This window comes from Neodiprion lecontei, chromosome 1 (genome assembly GCF_021901455.1).
Source record: "Neodiprion lecontei isolate iyNeoLeco1 chromosome 1, iyNeoLeco1.1, whole genome shotgun sequence".
NCBI classification, from domain to species: Eukaryota; Metazoa; Arthropoda; class Insecta; order Hymenoptera; family Diprionidae; genus Neodiprion; species Neodiprion lecontei.
Window position 1 is genome coordinate 32,769,331 of NC_060260.1, and position 16,269 is coordinate 32,785,599.

General features: G+C 42.6%; 1 protein-coding gene across 3 annotated transcripts in view; it reads left to right on the forward strand.

The window, feature by feature from the left end:
* Positions 1–16,269, forward strand: part of LOC107221972 (homeobox protein TGIF2) — an 82,277-nt gene that overhangs the window by 60,043 nt on the left and 5,965 nt on the right. For all 3 annotated transcript variants that reach the window (XM_046745654.1, XM_015661162.2, XM_015661161.2), the window contains 3 exons: positions 15,031–15,299; positions 15,428–15,669; positions 15,869–16,036. In XM_046745654.1, coding sequence (XP_046601610.1) covers positions 15,031–15,299; positions 15,428–15,669; positions 15,869–16,036 — 679 coding nt within the window. The remainder of the gene's footprint in view (positions 1–15,030; positions 15,300–15,427; positions 15,670–15,868; positions 16,037–16,269) is intronic.

Here is a 16,269-nt window from a genome sequence, read left to right on the forward strand (position 1 = left end):
TACAAACGGGTATCGTTTTTATGCCTTTAATACGATTTCAAAACCACTCAACCGGCTTGATTTCGGACTGTGCTGTAGACACGCGGAGCGGTGTACACGAGACGGGTTATTACATTATACGACGAGTAATTAACGAGCTATTAGGTGATGTAGTTTTTTCCTCCTTCTTTTGATTATTCATTTTTTTTTATTTATTTTTTTTTTCCATCTTTTCGGAGTACAATTCCGAATGAGAGAAGTTGGCTACGAGTGGAGCAAATAGACTTGAAAATTACCGATATACGATTCGTAATGATAGATGATATTTATTTCTTGTTTATTATTTGTATTTCTGTAGACTCAAAGGGTGTATTGAAAAATTAGAATTTTAAATCGGGCAATGTCGGGAAATTTTACCATTCAAAATCAAGGGCAACCTTAATGTAAACTTTTCGATTTCTTTCAATTCTTATTCCGGTGCACGATTTTGATGACGGTAAATCCTATCTATCACATCCTGTATGATGAATTTCGACTTTCCGCTACGCGACGTGCAACAATGGGTCGCGTTTCGGGTTAACTAATTATTAATTTCTACGATGCGGGTTATTTTCACAACGAAGACCTTCGAGACTGGTATATTAATATAAGATCGTTACTGCAGACGGCAGGAGCATAACCGGAGTACACCACCTTATAACGTCTCCTCGGCAATTAACTATACGTTTACTTTACGGTCTGGAAGACACGATAGTGGGAGGAAAGCGGGCAAGCAGGCGGGAATTGCCCTCGAGCAGAACGAGGAAGGAGGTGATGGCTATACTCGCATTAAACCTTACAATTATACCCCTTATTACTACGACTCCATATCTATAATAACTGGCAAACAAATCCTTTTTCATACTTGATAGGGGAAAAAATTACCGAAAATAAAATAAAAATGGTCAAGTAAGAGGAAGTAAAGAAAAAATGAGAACAAAAATGAAAATAAATAAACTCAACGGACACGGAACAATACCAAGACACTTGACGTTACGATATCTAATTATTGTACGCATCCGAGTCGAGAGACGCGCAAGTAGCAAAGCGTTAATTATCAATTATTAATTACCATCCTTGGGTTGATTAACGAGTTTAATTAGCGAAAAAGGTAATCTGCAATATGCTGACCTGCAAGACTTGAGCGGGCGCATAGAGGCTGAAATTGTATAAATTAGACGTATCCACCGGCCTCGTCTATTCACTCTGCATCGGATGTTTACTACGTATATGTGTGTGTGTGTGTGTGTAATATCGTGCAGCTCGGACAGCGGGGCAAGTGAATGAAATTTCATGTAAGAGGAGTGTGCGGCTGTAGTCGCGTGACGAAACAATACGCTCGAGCGAACTGTAGTAATAGCGTAGTAAATTTTCTAGGTATATACACATAAATACGTGTAATATACATATTCACAACAAGCAGCAGAAAGACACGCCGCCACGGCCACTGCAGCGTCCTGCACCGACTGCAGCATAAATAAGTCCATAACCAGTCGCGGTGTCAACCTTTCTTGCTCCTTTTTCCCCTCTATATCAATTTTCCTGCTTCATCTTCAACGTCAAGGCTTCTCTTCGCGACGTATTCAGGTATAGCCGCCGATCTTCACCATCCGTGAATTCAGCAGTCAACAAACCCACGCGGAGAGTACCTAACCCCTTGCAAGGAGAGATTTTTGTATTTTTGTAGCAAGAAATATATAGATGTCTGCAGGGGAAGAAGCTGCACTAACATATGCGCGCACGTGCATTTTTTTTTCTTTCTTTTTCTCTCCATCAACTTTATTCTAACTTTCGTTTTACATTTTTTTTTTTTGTTTTTGCAACTTTTCATTCAACCGACACGTGTCACGGACGCTGCGTTGGTCCTTCGGATGAATAAAGAAAGAAAGGAAGAACGAAGGGAAAAATGCAAAAAGAAATAAAAAATGAACGGAGAAATGCTCGTTGAAGTGGAGTGGAATGAAACTTGCGACCGTTGATCGTCGCAGGAGAGAAACTTTCTCCCTCTTGCTCAACTCGCAGCTGTCTCTATTCGACAGTCTGCGTAAGACGTGAATTATAATTATGATGGCAATGATGATAATTATGGTGACGATGATGATTATGATGATCTTCCGCGCCGTTGGATGTGCAGGCAAGACGCGATGCACTTCACGTGGCGGTTCATTTTAGCTACGGTAGAAAAAGTACACGAGGTGTCAGTTGTGCTCTTGCAGTCTCTTTATCCGTTTCTGTTTCTTTTATTTATTCGTAAGTGTATGCCTCACTTTATCCATTGGATGTAAAACTCCCGCCGTTGTCAACGCATGTATAGCTTCCAGATGTTCGTATAGCTCTTGATTTTTCTTTCATCTTTTATAATTTATTTTATTTCGCAAATTTTTTTCATCCATCCTGCATCAACCAAATTTCCTTGGGTCATGTACACAATTGTCAGCCATTCCCGCAGGGAGAGTGGATATTAGGTGTCAGACATCATACACTTTCTCAAGTCACAGTGCCCAGCTGTTTACTATAGGAAATGTCGCAAGTTGGCTGGCGATAAACGTCCGACAGATAGCAAATCACCCGGCTCGATGTGAAATTGCATCGGTTATGTATGCACAACTTATATATATATATATATATATATATATATATATATAAATTACATACATTATATATATATGAATATATTTTGCACCTGATATTCTGAAAGCAGGCTTGTCACACTATGTGTACATATAAGCTGGTTCTCGAATTCAACGACCGCTTTCAGCCCATATAAATTGTCATTCGTTAACGATCAACGGTTAGATTTACTTTCGTTTTGCCTTAAGGATATTTTCTTCCCTCAGCGAGTAGTTTTCGCCCATAACATTTATTATGACGTACTCATTTCATTCTTACAGATATCGAAATACTTGCTATCGTTGCGGAAACGCCCCTGTTTGTATATTGCTTCCTCCGATCTCGATACATCTGAAACATGACAATTTCCTTATCGCTCAATTCGCGCAACTCGATTTATCGCGCTTCGTTTCTATTCATTCATCTTGTTTTTTTCTACTAGTTTTATCATCGAGGCAAATCTCTCACACTCAGCGATTCGGTATTCGAATATCCGTGAGCCGAAATACTGCATCGCGTATAGTCGCTTTCATAGATTGATTCGAGCGCACATCTCCGTTACATTCACGACAAGTGTAGAACGTACAATTACCTGGATGGTTTCAGCGTTAACTGATATCGCGGAGACGAGCTAGTAGCCTTGGAAGCGCCGAGTACTCGAGAGCGTTGTATCAACGTTAATATTATTTATCTTATCATGCGAAAATGGAATTTCGAACTAACATTCTTTGGGCCTTGTGTTTACGGCGTTGGAAAAAATCAAGCGTTTTTTTTCGCAGGCCGCGTAGTTTACACGTAACAGACCTACGTAACATCGCGTACGCATAAATTGTTGCTTTGCTTATCGTTTGCCAAAGAGGATGGTGTGACTTCAGAACACCGGCAGTAAAAATCTGTACGCCGTTTGTTTATTCCCACTGGCGCGCATCCGGATCCAGCTGACCGTTCCCCTTAGATCGAAATTACATCCCTAGATGACGTTTTATGGACTTTTTCGTTTGGACCCTCTTCTTCTTGTAATAAGGAGCTCGATGATTCGAGAAACTTGAGACTTGAACTCTGCGTTGATGTTATCCCGCGGCAATTATTATGAACAGTGCAGTGCAGGTGCGGGCTTTACACTTGCACGGTGAGAGAGAGAGAGAGAGGGAGAGATCAAGTGAGAGCAGTGGGCTTGAGATATTGCCTATAAATGACGTTTGTCGTTGCAGGTTCGAAACCGTTTATTACAGTAAGTAACGGGTGTAACAAAAAATGCAGTTGAAAAGTAGAAGAAAATAAAACCCAAGAAAAAAACATCGACATTCAATATGCTTAGGTATATAAAATACCGTCCTCTAATTTTATTTAAGCCTCGTCTAAGATAGTATATCTTTGCCCAGTTTAACCTTTGATCTTGGATGGAAATTGTGTCCTCTTCGTTCGACGTTACTGCCCCATGGTCGCAGGCATCGACCAAATTACGCTTTATTTATTTATCCGTCTTACCATTTGCATATACACGTATTAATACATACAAATGAGCAGCAGCGTCGCCAGCCAGCAGCCTGCTGCCTTCCGCCTTATGCACGACGCTAGTGAAACTCCGGTTGCAGCCCGCAGGCTTACAACCAACCAACCAACCTCTGCACTTCGCTGCTGCTGCTGCTGCTGCTGCTTTTGTATATATTGCCAACTTGCCGCCAACACTTTGTTAGCCAAATTTTCGGCTCATCCCCACATACGAGTTATTCTGGCAGTGGATTCGCTAACTGCCAATTAAAATCGCCGTCGGCGGCAGTTGGTGCTTCTCTTTTTTCCTACAATTATTAATCTTTGCCTGCAGTGTTATATACACGGATGTATATGTATCAACTGGTACGTGCCTAATACTAAAAGGTTCAGCATGCGTTATCGAAGATAACATATTTCAATGATATTTGTTTTTGGTTTTTTTCACCGTGACCCTTGGTTTGATCGTAATCGTATCTAACCCTTGACCCACGATTACTGCGGTTTTCGTCACCGCCGTTAAAACTTATTTCCCGCATAACTTATTGCAATATTATTGCGTTTCTTACACGGTCTTTTTTTATACCAATTCTAACATCTCATTCTTGCTCAGTGATTTCGACGATACGTCATTAATTAAATTCCACGTTCATTGAACGTGATATTTCATGGCACATAGAGATTCGACGGATTATTGTTATCCTGGTCTATCGAATCTTCTGTGCAATAGTTAATCTCATCGAAATGTAATTCAGTTTACTTACGATCGAAGCGTGCGCGGGTTCTCCAGCAGCATGTCATACGCATCGCGTGTATGAATGAAGAATAGACGCATTTTAGTTCGTGTTTACACGACATATGTATCGGTGAACCTGCATCCATCCATCCATTAGCATCGGGTCTGCACGGCATGGTGTCAAACCGTATCAAAGGACTGTATAGATATAAATATAATACGCACGAGGCAGACGTAACCATCCTTGTGCTTACGAATATACGTTTTAAACATCTTGATATACGTATAGTCGTGACATTTACGATATTTTATATATATATATATATATATATTCGCAACAATTTCAAAAGTCTGAAATATCGTATGTGTAAAAAAAAAAAAGAAAAAAAAGAAACCATTACGGCAGATAAGAAGTCGCGCTGCAGTGTGATGAAGAGGATGATTTTTCGTCATTAGGCAGCGAGCTTGCCAGTTGACAGGTTTCTCTTATCAAGTTGTAATAACCATATAGTTAACCCGCAAATGTAAATTAAAGATAAACAACGGAGCTAGCGAGAGCAGCGTCGTTATCCGCGACAAATCCTGCTGCTGCTGTTGTTGCTGCTGATGCGGTTGCTAAGCCTTGCACGCTACACGATGCCCACTCTCATTATACATGCACGTTGTAGACGTGTGTTTGTACGTATAACACACTCGGCTCTTCCTCCCCCTCCGCCGCACCGGCAGCGACACAATTTACAACAGCGACGTAATTACCCACGTGCAACTGACAGCATCTGTCACTGCACAGACGCTGTTGCGGGCAACGCCTTTATGGCGACGCCAGGTGCCTACCTACACTTAAACGTATCATCGCCTTATATATTATACGCCTCGAGATTCTTGTTTGCAAGCACTGATTTCGACGTTTTTTTTTTTCTCTTTTTGTACATTCGGAATTAGACACGGGACTAACGCACGATTAGAATAGTATTATTATTTTTATCGTCTTACTTTACCGTACGCACGACCCACTGACAAACGTATTAATCGTCTGATCAAATCTTACAATACTGACGAAAATTTGTTATACGAAATCTTTGTTACAAGAGGTGACCGACTTATTTTTATATTTCCCATTACTCGATCAAGTTGAAGTTAACTGTTTTATCGTTATAATCGTTATATATTTTATAAATACTTATATGCGTCAGTGTAAAGGTAGTAAAAAATTTAGAATAAGCGTTCGCGACGAGTCCTTTTCTTTTTTATAATGAAATTTTCAACAGAGTCAAATCAATTTCCTGAACGTGTGCCAAGAGGCGTGCGCGCAGCGGTGTTTGGAATTTTTTTTCCAAAGAGTTGATAAATTCTTACAGATGACAGGCAGCCGGCAGATGCTTGAAAAAGTTGGAGCGTCGATCGGCGCCCGGTCCGCGGAATAAATATAAAAATTCTTGAATAGTCGTTTTAATTGGCATATAGTTGAATGTCACCGACCGGTGCTACCGCAACAACTCGCGGTAGCTTGAGTGACCATCTTGGATCCGGTGGTCGGTCCCGAAAGTCACGATTTCCCGATACATTATTCATGGGGCAAGAGAATAGGAGGGGGAGGGGGAGGGAGAGGGTAGGGGTCGACCTTGATTTTGGCTCAAGGGCGTTGCGCAGATCCCTTTTCGCATTTTGACGTCACGTACAGAACAACGCATACAATATGCCGCACGTTCATAAACACGTGCGAGAGTTGTTGTTTCTCAGCGGTTTGTAACCTGTTCGTTCGGTCTTCTTGTTGTAGTAGAGAATGACACGCACCATTTGATGCTTCAAAGACCGAATCGCAATCGCTGTCGTTACATTCGCGAATCTTCTAGCAGCGGCATCGCGAATATATTTTTGATTTTTCCCTCAAGTTTGTTTGAGATGTTTATTCTTTTCGTCCTGTTTTCTTTTCTTTTTAACGAAATGGCAAAGCGTGCATTTTATCGTTTTGCCATAGAGTAATAGGTTATTACACCACGAGTCACGGCTACAACTTGTTCGCATTTATTGTACTTAACATTATAGCTGTTGTGACTTATTTATAAAGGACTTTCTCTTTCGCCCTCGTAGCGGTATGTATGCACATACGTACATTGAATACCCCTGCGGGGTGTTGTATCGAAGGCGGAAAATATGTTCCGACCCGTTACAGTTGAACGCTTTATATTATGCCTACACGCGTGCGAAATTGTCGGATATTTGAATTTCAAAGAACGCGTAGCTCTGGCTTGCGCACCAGTATATACTTTGTCTGTACTTGTATAATCATTGTACATACGGAATAATGGATACAATGATAACGAGGCTTTCCAACTTCTGCCTCTCTATTTAATATGCCAATAAATTCCGCTCTTGCTGGTCTCTCTATCTCTCTCTCTCTCTCTGCACACACACGCACGCACAGTCTTTTTCCGGACATATGTTTTTACATCCTTTTCTCACACCTGATATACCGATACACGTATATTCATTTAACCTGGATACTGTAGGTAAATATACAAGTTTATAAATCAATTTATACAATTATTTTTATTATCAACTATTATACCGACTTTATTCGTTGATCGTTTAACATAAGTGAAAAATTCCGTGAATGTTACCACGCTGGTTATAGGTACACGAACGAGCTTCAAGCTTTTTTTCAATTCCCGTAGCGTAACGCAAGCTTCGTAACTAATTATTCGAACAGCACGCAAGTAAGAAGAAAAAAGAAAGTTGTGCCTGATATCATGCCGTATGTGACATAGGAATGTGATAATACGTCGATTACCGTCGTTGTAACCGATAACAATATTATATTTCTTCGTCACGTAAAATTTGTCGTGTTTGCACTCGTTCCAGCGGATAATAATCTCCGATTGATTCATACATCGTCGCCGATACGTCGTTAATTGCGGCAGAGCAGCATATATTTATGCATTGGTAGATGTGTAGGTATATCCGCGTTTTAGCCGCACACGTGGTGGCGTACCGAAAGAGACGCGAGACGGATCCGTGTAACCGGCTATATGCGCATAATGTAACGTCTCTGCGCGCATTAGACGAATCGTGAGAACAGGTGCAATGCATTCGTCCGATTATTTGGGGAATCCGGTCGGGAAATCTAGGTTGTCTCGTCTGCACGCACGCGTAAGAAAATGAGGAAGAGGAAGAGGAGGTGATGATGGAGATTTCGGAAAGCGCGCGTGCCGTGCAAGAATTCGGGGTGAAATTTGTTCCTCGTCTCAATATACCTGCGATTCTCCGTCAATTACAATCCTTGTCGTCTGTCTTTTTGCGCACGTGCGTGTGCTCCTCGATCGCAGACGTGACGGCATTATCGGCTACGGGTAATCGTGCGGAAATGTTAATAGTTATAAATAATAAATGGTAATGTAAAAGATAATAGCGATATCGTTGCACAAGCGCGAACGACGTGGATGACAAAAAAATGACGCGCAGATATTTAAATGAAGATAATAGAATGCGGGAGAGAGACGCGAACAACTGTCTACTCTGGTCTAGCCTCGCGACGAGTTCTACTACTAAATTTAAGCCGCGGGTTACTGGACCTTACGTAATCCCGTGCTAAGATTAGTTCCCTCCGTCCAACCCCTCAGATTTAGACTCGACTCGACGAATCTAATTTCCCAGGTTGGTATTTACATCAACATTTTTTTTTTTTTATTTTTTTATTTTTTTTTTTTCTGACCCTAATTGATCACTCGGGGTTGATATTATTCCACACGTTTTTCAGGCTCCTTGTAGAGTCCCTTTACCGATGTTTTACAACATTTAAAGAATCGATTTTGGTTAGGAAAATTGAAGGAATTTTTTCTGCGACCCATAAACGATACCTAGAAATGTTTCTTTACGCTTTTAGAACTCATCGTCGAAGCAGGATATAACTTTTTTCGAGCTGGAGTGAATGTTGACCCTGTGTCACAATTAGGAGATTCTATCAAAGTGTGACCAATTAGAGTTTAATTATTTTTTTTTTCATTTTCACAACACCTCCCTTCTCTGATATTGTCACGCGTGCTCTCTTCGTTCAGTTCAAAGCTGATGACAACGATTGATTCGGGGTTTCGGAATAGTGTCGGGACTTTTCCGATAGTTCCTCGTAATTGCTCGTGTATGCGAATTTTTAATTTAGTTTTTTTTTAATCACGTTTTTGCATTTAGCTCGTGCAACTGTAACTGCTGCAGTTAAATTGCAGAGAGGCAGATTCGCGATGCAGGATTAATCGAGAATGCACGTGTCTGCATGTACGATCGACCTCTGAACTTGCGGGTTTTTTCGCGCGTCACACGCTATGCGGCCCGGTAAAACTTGATGAGATTCGAATATCAGCGGCGGTCGTATCGCGTCATGCGTTTTTTTCACCCCCCCAACAAAGTGCAAAATGCATCGCTCCGTTTTTGCAAATTATATCTACACGAGCCGTCGTCGCATCGTGAGCAAACGGGCGAGCCCCTGTCACCTTGGAATTAAACGGTCGAAGACGATAATTACGGATACGTAGGCAGCGTGATTAGGGAAGAAAATGCGTGTAGGTACACATGTTAAGTTTGCAAGTATGACGTTTTATTTGATATACATTCTCCTGGACATTAGGCTTATTAGCAGACTGTGCGGGTGTCCTAAGAGAACGGTTCGAAGTGTCCGGACGTAGCGTACAAAGCGGCTTACCCGTAAATTGGATTAAACTAGAGCAGAGTAGGGTAAAGTGAATAGACAGAGAAAAAGGAAAGGAATAACAAGTAAGTAGGTATGAGAAGAATAAAACTGAATTATCGGGTTAAAGTATAACGCTGGGTATATAGCGAGGGAGATACGTACTCAGATGTAATATAATTTACTCACTCCAATAGCAACAATAATGATTTGAAATTAAATAGTTGTAAATTGTCGAAATAACTCTACATTAATTAGCGAGCAACTTTAATTTAATATACGTACAATAATTTGAAATGAATTTTTTTTATCGTCCGGGGATCTGCGGTGCAGAACCACGTGTGATTCAGCTGTTACTGTGTGGTTTTCAGGTGTGATTTTTCTGGTTGTTATAGAAGAGAAAAGGTGCAGAGTCACTGTATCGGTTTCACCACAAAGCAACACCGACGATTCTAGCGAGCATAATTATTGGTCAGGTCGAGTTACACGGGTGTAGTACATTTTTATGGTAAATTTATTGCGAATAATTGTAAACTGTATTATGCTGTATTATATATAGCAAGGATTCCAAAGGATCTTTCAAAAGTAATGCGAGTAGCTACTGACAGGTCAACTTGTAGGTGTTCGTATAATTTCTTGGAAAGATTTTTATCTTGTTTAGAAATTTTCGAATTTCCTGACGTTCTTCCGCTGCGGTGTCTTTGATCGAAATTAAACGGCAAATTTTTTTACCTCGGTCCTTTAAATTTTGTAACGGTGCACAGCAACGGAGGCGAAATGTTGGAAGGGAGAGCGTTGCCCTGACGGCGTTGAAGGTGGCGAAAAGAATAATTAAGCGTGACCCACCTACCCGCCTTTTCCTATCTGCCTACCCAGCCCGTGACGTCACGATGCGGCGTAGCGAAATAGGTCGTTGACACTGCTTGCAAATTGCAAAGGGGCGGGGCGTGGAGCGACGTCGTCTCGACGAACACCGCGAGTGGATCCAACCGCCGTCGATGTTCCGGCGCGTGTTAGCCTTGCGGCCGGTTAAACGTCCCTTACACACGTCTGCTCGACTATCGAGCTTGACGTCGGCTGAACTGTGCCAAAGAAAACTCCGGTGGGAAAATATAGCAACGAATAACGCAAGCTCGACGGCTGAGGCACGTGTTTTGTCGACCACGTGCTAATTACCCGACGGACATTTCATCCTGCGACTGTCGAAAAACGGAGCGGACAAATTTGCGATCTTTAGCCGTTTCGCCTAATACCTTCGCTCGTCCGCGCGGACGACAATTGGGACAGTAGGGCCCCGAGGAAAGTGGAATACAAGGAGAAGCGGAAGCACGTGGGGTATTAAATGTCAAATGAGCCAAATGGCCGTGACGTCGACGGCATATCTACGAGAAGCCGGCCCAACACTCAAGCTAAATATGGAACCACCGGCTAGCTGTTCGGTTATTTTCAGATACCGCGAGTATCTCTCTTTACGCTTCGTCGTGCAGCTTGCCGCAAATGTATATAACCTACGGTTGAACGGTGGTTAAACTGCAGGCTCTGTCCTTCTTCTGCCCGGACATCTCAACCCTTATTTTTCGACAAAGTCTCACTTACGCGGAGATTCGCGCGCAGTGTCGCAGATCATCAATTTCTCACCCTGTTTACGGAGTATCGAAAACATCGGTTTTCTCACGAGCAGCCGCAGTTTCATCAGAGACGAAATCCTTTTACCACCTTTTTGGCTGACGCGATTCCGTAACAGCGCGGTTTTGCCTACTGACCAACACCGGAACCTACCAGGCGCATAAACTAGCGCCGATTTCTCGTTTTTGCGGTCCTCCAAACGGACCACCACCACCAGGGCTGCTGGACCTGGAAAAGGACCGGTTCTACGCGGATCAGTCCTACAACTGATCAGTTCTACAAGTTTGTTTCTATAAGTTGTGGTCCTACAAGTTCGATTCTACATGCGGCAGTCCTACAAGATCGTTTCTCCAGATTCGTTTCGGAGAAGGACGATCAATTCTACAGAAATCAGTTCTACAGGGCAAATATTTTACAGAATACGTCCTGCAGACTTGTTTCTATAGAAATATTTCCGGAGAAGCGGACTTGTAGGACCGCCACATGTAAGAACGAACCTTCGCAAAAGAATCTGGAGAAACGAACTTGTAGGAACGAATTTGTAGAACCGTTTACTGGTAGGCCTGATCTGTGTAGGACCGATACCCTCTCCTTCACCTCATCCTCGGCGCAGTTGACTACCGGGAAATGGGACAACGCCGGGGAATCCGAATAGTCAGTGTACGACTTGCTTGAAATCATGAGGAAAATGTCGAACGGTTATGTACGATACTTGCCAGCATTTACCGTCTATATGTATACTGCGTCTCATTTTTGATGTGTAGAAAGATGCGCTGAAAGAAAATCAAATTGAAATCACGAATGGCTGGTTCGATCCTTGTTGAGGGACTTTAGTGCATTGTGGTCTCAACAAACCCGGTTGATCCTTGAGTTTTCGCTTCATATGCATAGGGAAAATTCGTAAAAGTTGATTGAAAACGTTGGAGGCGCGACATTTGTAGCTACCTGCGTTTTAAATGCCCTGCCAACGAAGGCTTATTGTCCTATGAGCGAATAAGAGTAACGATACACCGAATTCTGATCGGTAGAAACTGTGGCTGGTTATATACGTGTAATAGCGAGTGGTCCGCGGGAAAGGATAGGATAAGGAAAGCTGCTCTCATTTTTCTAACAAAGCCGATGCGTATACAAGATACTGATAGATATACACGACACACCGTGTCGTGAAATACTGGTATATAACTTACGCCTGCGCAAAACGAAACGCCGGCGATTCATTATTTAAATATCTGCAAAGTCTGGCATGACCTCGAGGGAGTCGGAGAGGGAGAGAGAAAAAAGAGAGAAAGAGAGAGACAGCGAGAGAGAAACGTCGTTCTGGGTCCACGTGTACTCCAAGGTCCTCCTCCTCCCACCAATTCCAAGTTTACGTAACGCCTAAGAAACGCCGGTCGCCAGAGGATGGGGCTGTGCTTTATTCTCTTATTTTTAATTCCCTGCGAGATCGCAGATTTTATTCGAATGCGCGAATGTCAGCAGAGTTCGGATGTAACCAGGAGGGAAGTTGATGGCTCTTCGAAAGCGCGAATGTCTGACGCACGGAACTAAATGACACGACTCTTTGACGCCGTGACGGCATTCATTTGACTCTCAATTATTTGGTGAACCACGATCATTGCGCTGAATGACTTACAGCTGGAAACCACTTCCAATTTCCGGATATTTTTCCCTTCACTCTTCACTTATATATGATATCTCCAAAATGTCGTGTTAAACTGCAATGATGTTTCAACATGCCTGCGGTTTTCTTCGACAGTTCTATGATCTCTCACAAACATGGCTGTGACCTCCCAACGTTGTACCAACGGAATTGTGCTAACTCTTTCTCCGGTACCGTAAACTTTAATGTCAATAATACAACGTGTCTAATTGCGGCTAAATATGTTCTCCCAAGATCGTGGTTGGTTTATGATTGAGCCCGGATTCAGGTTATTATACAATGGTCTTTGAAACTTGGAAAGAATTCCTGGAAAGAGGATCCCAAACTTTTAATCCAATGTCTCGGGAATTTCAAACTATTAAATTCACTCTACGCGGCATTCGATTCTCGAGCTCGTTCGTGCTCACGAACAGCGTATAAAAATAATGTCCGAAACGGAAATTAAAAACAATTACACAAAGTTGTTTGAAGAAGAAAGAAGTCTGTCGTGTTCACGAATTCTTCTCAGACCTCTGAAAGATCAGAGAAAATCTGGGACCGATCTTTCGGTTCTCGTTACCTTAACTGTAACCTATAAGACGAAACAGCGAAATCCTTCGTTGAATAAGCGGCGTTGAACTGGCAAAAGCCGTGGACTAACTTACACCAGGTATACGAAAACGCGTTTCTCGACGTCGAAGGTCGACGCTTTACCGCATGTCATTGCTGTACGTGTGAAAGAAACGGCTTTCCAGGCAAAGGTCATCCTGGAAGTCGTGAGTTACAAAGTCCCATTCATTGAGCAAGAACGGTTGCGGTGGTTTCGCGTCCTTGTCGCGGTCTGTTAGCCCTACGCGGTTTACGATCTTTGGAGTTTAGCCCCATGCACTTGGACGCTGAGCCGCGGGACCCACTCTCACTTTTTCACTTACCGCAGCAGGTTCTCTCAACGGTTATCGACGACGACTCTACGGTTCAACGGACACCGCGAACGCCTTCATTCGATGGAAAATCCTCTCTTCCTATCTCGTTTCCATCACAACCGTTGGACGGTAATCCTTTACCCACAGCCTTCGTGGATTTTGACCATGCATCGTGGTTTCAAGTCCCGATGAATTCGTAATGCCACCTAGTTTATCATCGCTGGCAGTCGACGACCATCGGTGTTAGTACCTACCTACCTACCTACCTTCCTACCTACCTTCCTACCTTCCTATCTACCTACTCGCGCCAATGAGCAATCCATGGTTTTCGTGTTTGTGAGGCCTGACTTTCGTCCGTTTGTTAGTTCTTCTTCGGCATGCTGCGCGTTCCTTCCCGGTCAGCACTCTCGACAGCTCCCCCAAGCCTTAGCTTCGCCCGAGTCCTCCGAGGGGTTCTTTTATTGTTGGGCGTCAGCATTCCGGTACAAAGCATGCCTGCAATATCTATTCTCTCCGTAGACGAATACTTTATTTTCTCTTGGGAATACCAGCTCCTCAGTACTCTCCTTAGTCGGTCAGTCGGTTGAATTTAGTGACGGTGTATTTTATACCTTACTTTTAGTCTACAGCTAAGTGAACTGATGTTATTACATGTAGGTAATACGTATAATTGTTGATGTACTGCGGTACATCAATGCAGCGACATTGATTAAAATACTGGAGGATCTTACAGGCTGTAGTATCATCATAAATTTCTAAATTCATAAGCGTATTTACGTATTCGTTTTCCTCTGCTGCAGTTCGTCCGTGGTGCGTACCCCGGTATGAACAAAGTTTCTCTTTGATATGAAGCTTTCAAACGTAAGACGTAAAGCTTACGCTATGCGAACTGATAGAACGAAGTTTTGATGCGTCGGTCTATTTTAATAAAACTTACGGGTTGTACTACAACTGTCGTCATGAGAGTTCGCGACCTTCGCAATCGTAGGTTTGAAATTGCATGTAAAATCAGACGCACATGTTGATGTTGACATTCCAATTTTATCTTATTTGTGTTATCAGCGAATTGATACAATAATATTTTATTTACTAATTTCTTATTTATAGTCTGTAACATCTAACGCATAATCTATGTATCGCCAGTCGCTCCCATTGACTTTTCTGTCGGATTTGTACACTGTTCCGAGAAATTAGAATTTCAGGTCACCGGAAACGCGGGTAAAGCAATGGAGGGGAAAATGGCATCTGAAACTAATGATCTTTGGCCTGTAGCCACTCTAATCAGTGATATTTTCTGTTTTTGTTTCAGCAAGGGAACGGTTTCCGTCATCGAGCAGCACAGACGACGACCAAAGCGGATCAGACGTTGAACATGAATCCGCGGGAATGCGAAACGGCAAAGCCCACTCGGGGATGCTCCATTCCGGAACTCATTCCGTGCGCAAACGTCGTGGTAACCTACCTAAACACTCCGTAAAGATACTGAAGAGATGGCTTTACGAGCATAGGTACAACGCGTATCCGAGCGACAGCGAGAAACTCACCCTCAGCCAAGAAGCAAACTTAACGGTACTTCAGGTCGGTGGCTTTCGGGTTTATAATCGTTCACTTTCTCATCGCGGGCATGCAGATGCACGCACAGCGAGTATTTCAAAGTAACGAACAAGTAACGTAATTTAAAAAAGAAAAAATTTCAATCCCTGCAGGTTTGCAATTGGTTTATCAACGCGAGGAGACGTATTCTACCTGAGATGATCAGGCGGGAAGGTCACGATCCTCTACAGTATACGATATCTCGCCGGGGGAAAAAAATGGCTGGTGGAAGTCATCAGCAGGCTTCGAGTCTTAGTCCACGCGCAAATCAAACATGGGATCCCTTGGCTGGGATGAGCGCACCCAAGAGAAGCAGGGATCACGATTACGATGATGCTGCCGGACTCATGTACAGGTGAGACAACATCTGACTCAATTAATTTCCGTTGAAGACAGTTTTGGTCCATGGTTTTTACACGCAAATTTGTTGCGAAGCGAGATACTTGATGAATCGCATGACAATTACGGAGAATCTTCAATTAGGAGTTGGATGAAAGTATGTGAAAAAATTACGTTATGTTGTTAATTTAACTATTTTTTTTCGCCATGTTCAGGAGTGAGGAAGACAGTCCAAACGATTATGAAAGCAGTTCACACAGCGAGGAAGAGCGACCTACGACTCAGTGGCCTAGCGTGATCGTCTACCCGTATTCCGAAACCAAAGTCGAGCACAATAATCAACTGACCTATGGAAATCCGATTACTCACCCTGCCCGCAGAGGGTAAGCATTAGATCAATTACCTGCCCTAAATACCTCGCATGTGATGTTCGGCTTTTGTAGGTGAAGTTAGAATAAGAAGTTATAGAATTTTCTTAATAATAACGAAGGCACAAATAAATGGAATAATTTTCGATAAATTACCCTTACACTCGTTCAAGTAGTAAAATTGACGGTAATTTGTTGTTACTATTTTAAAAAACTTTGCCGAAATGAAACTAGCCACCTGCAGTGTG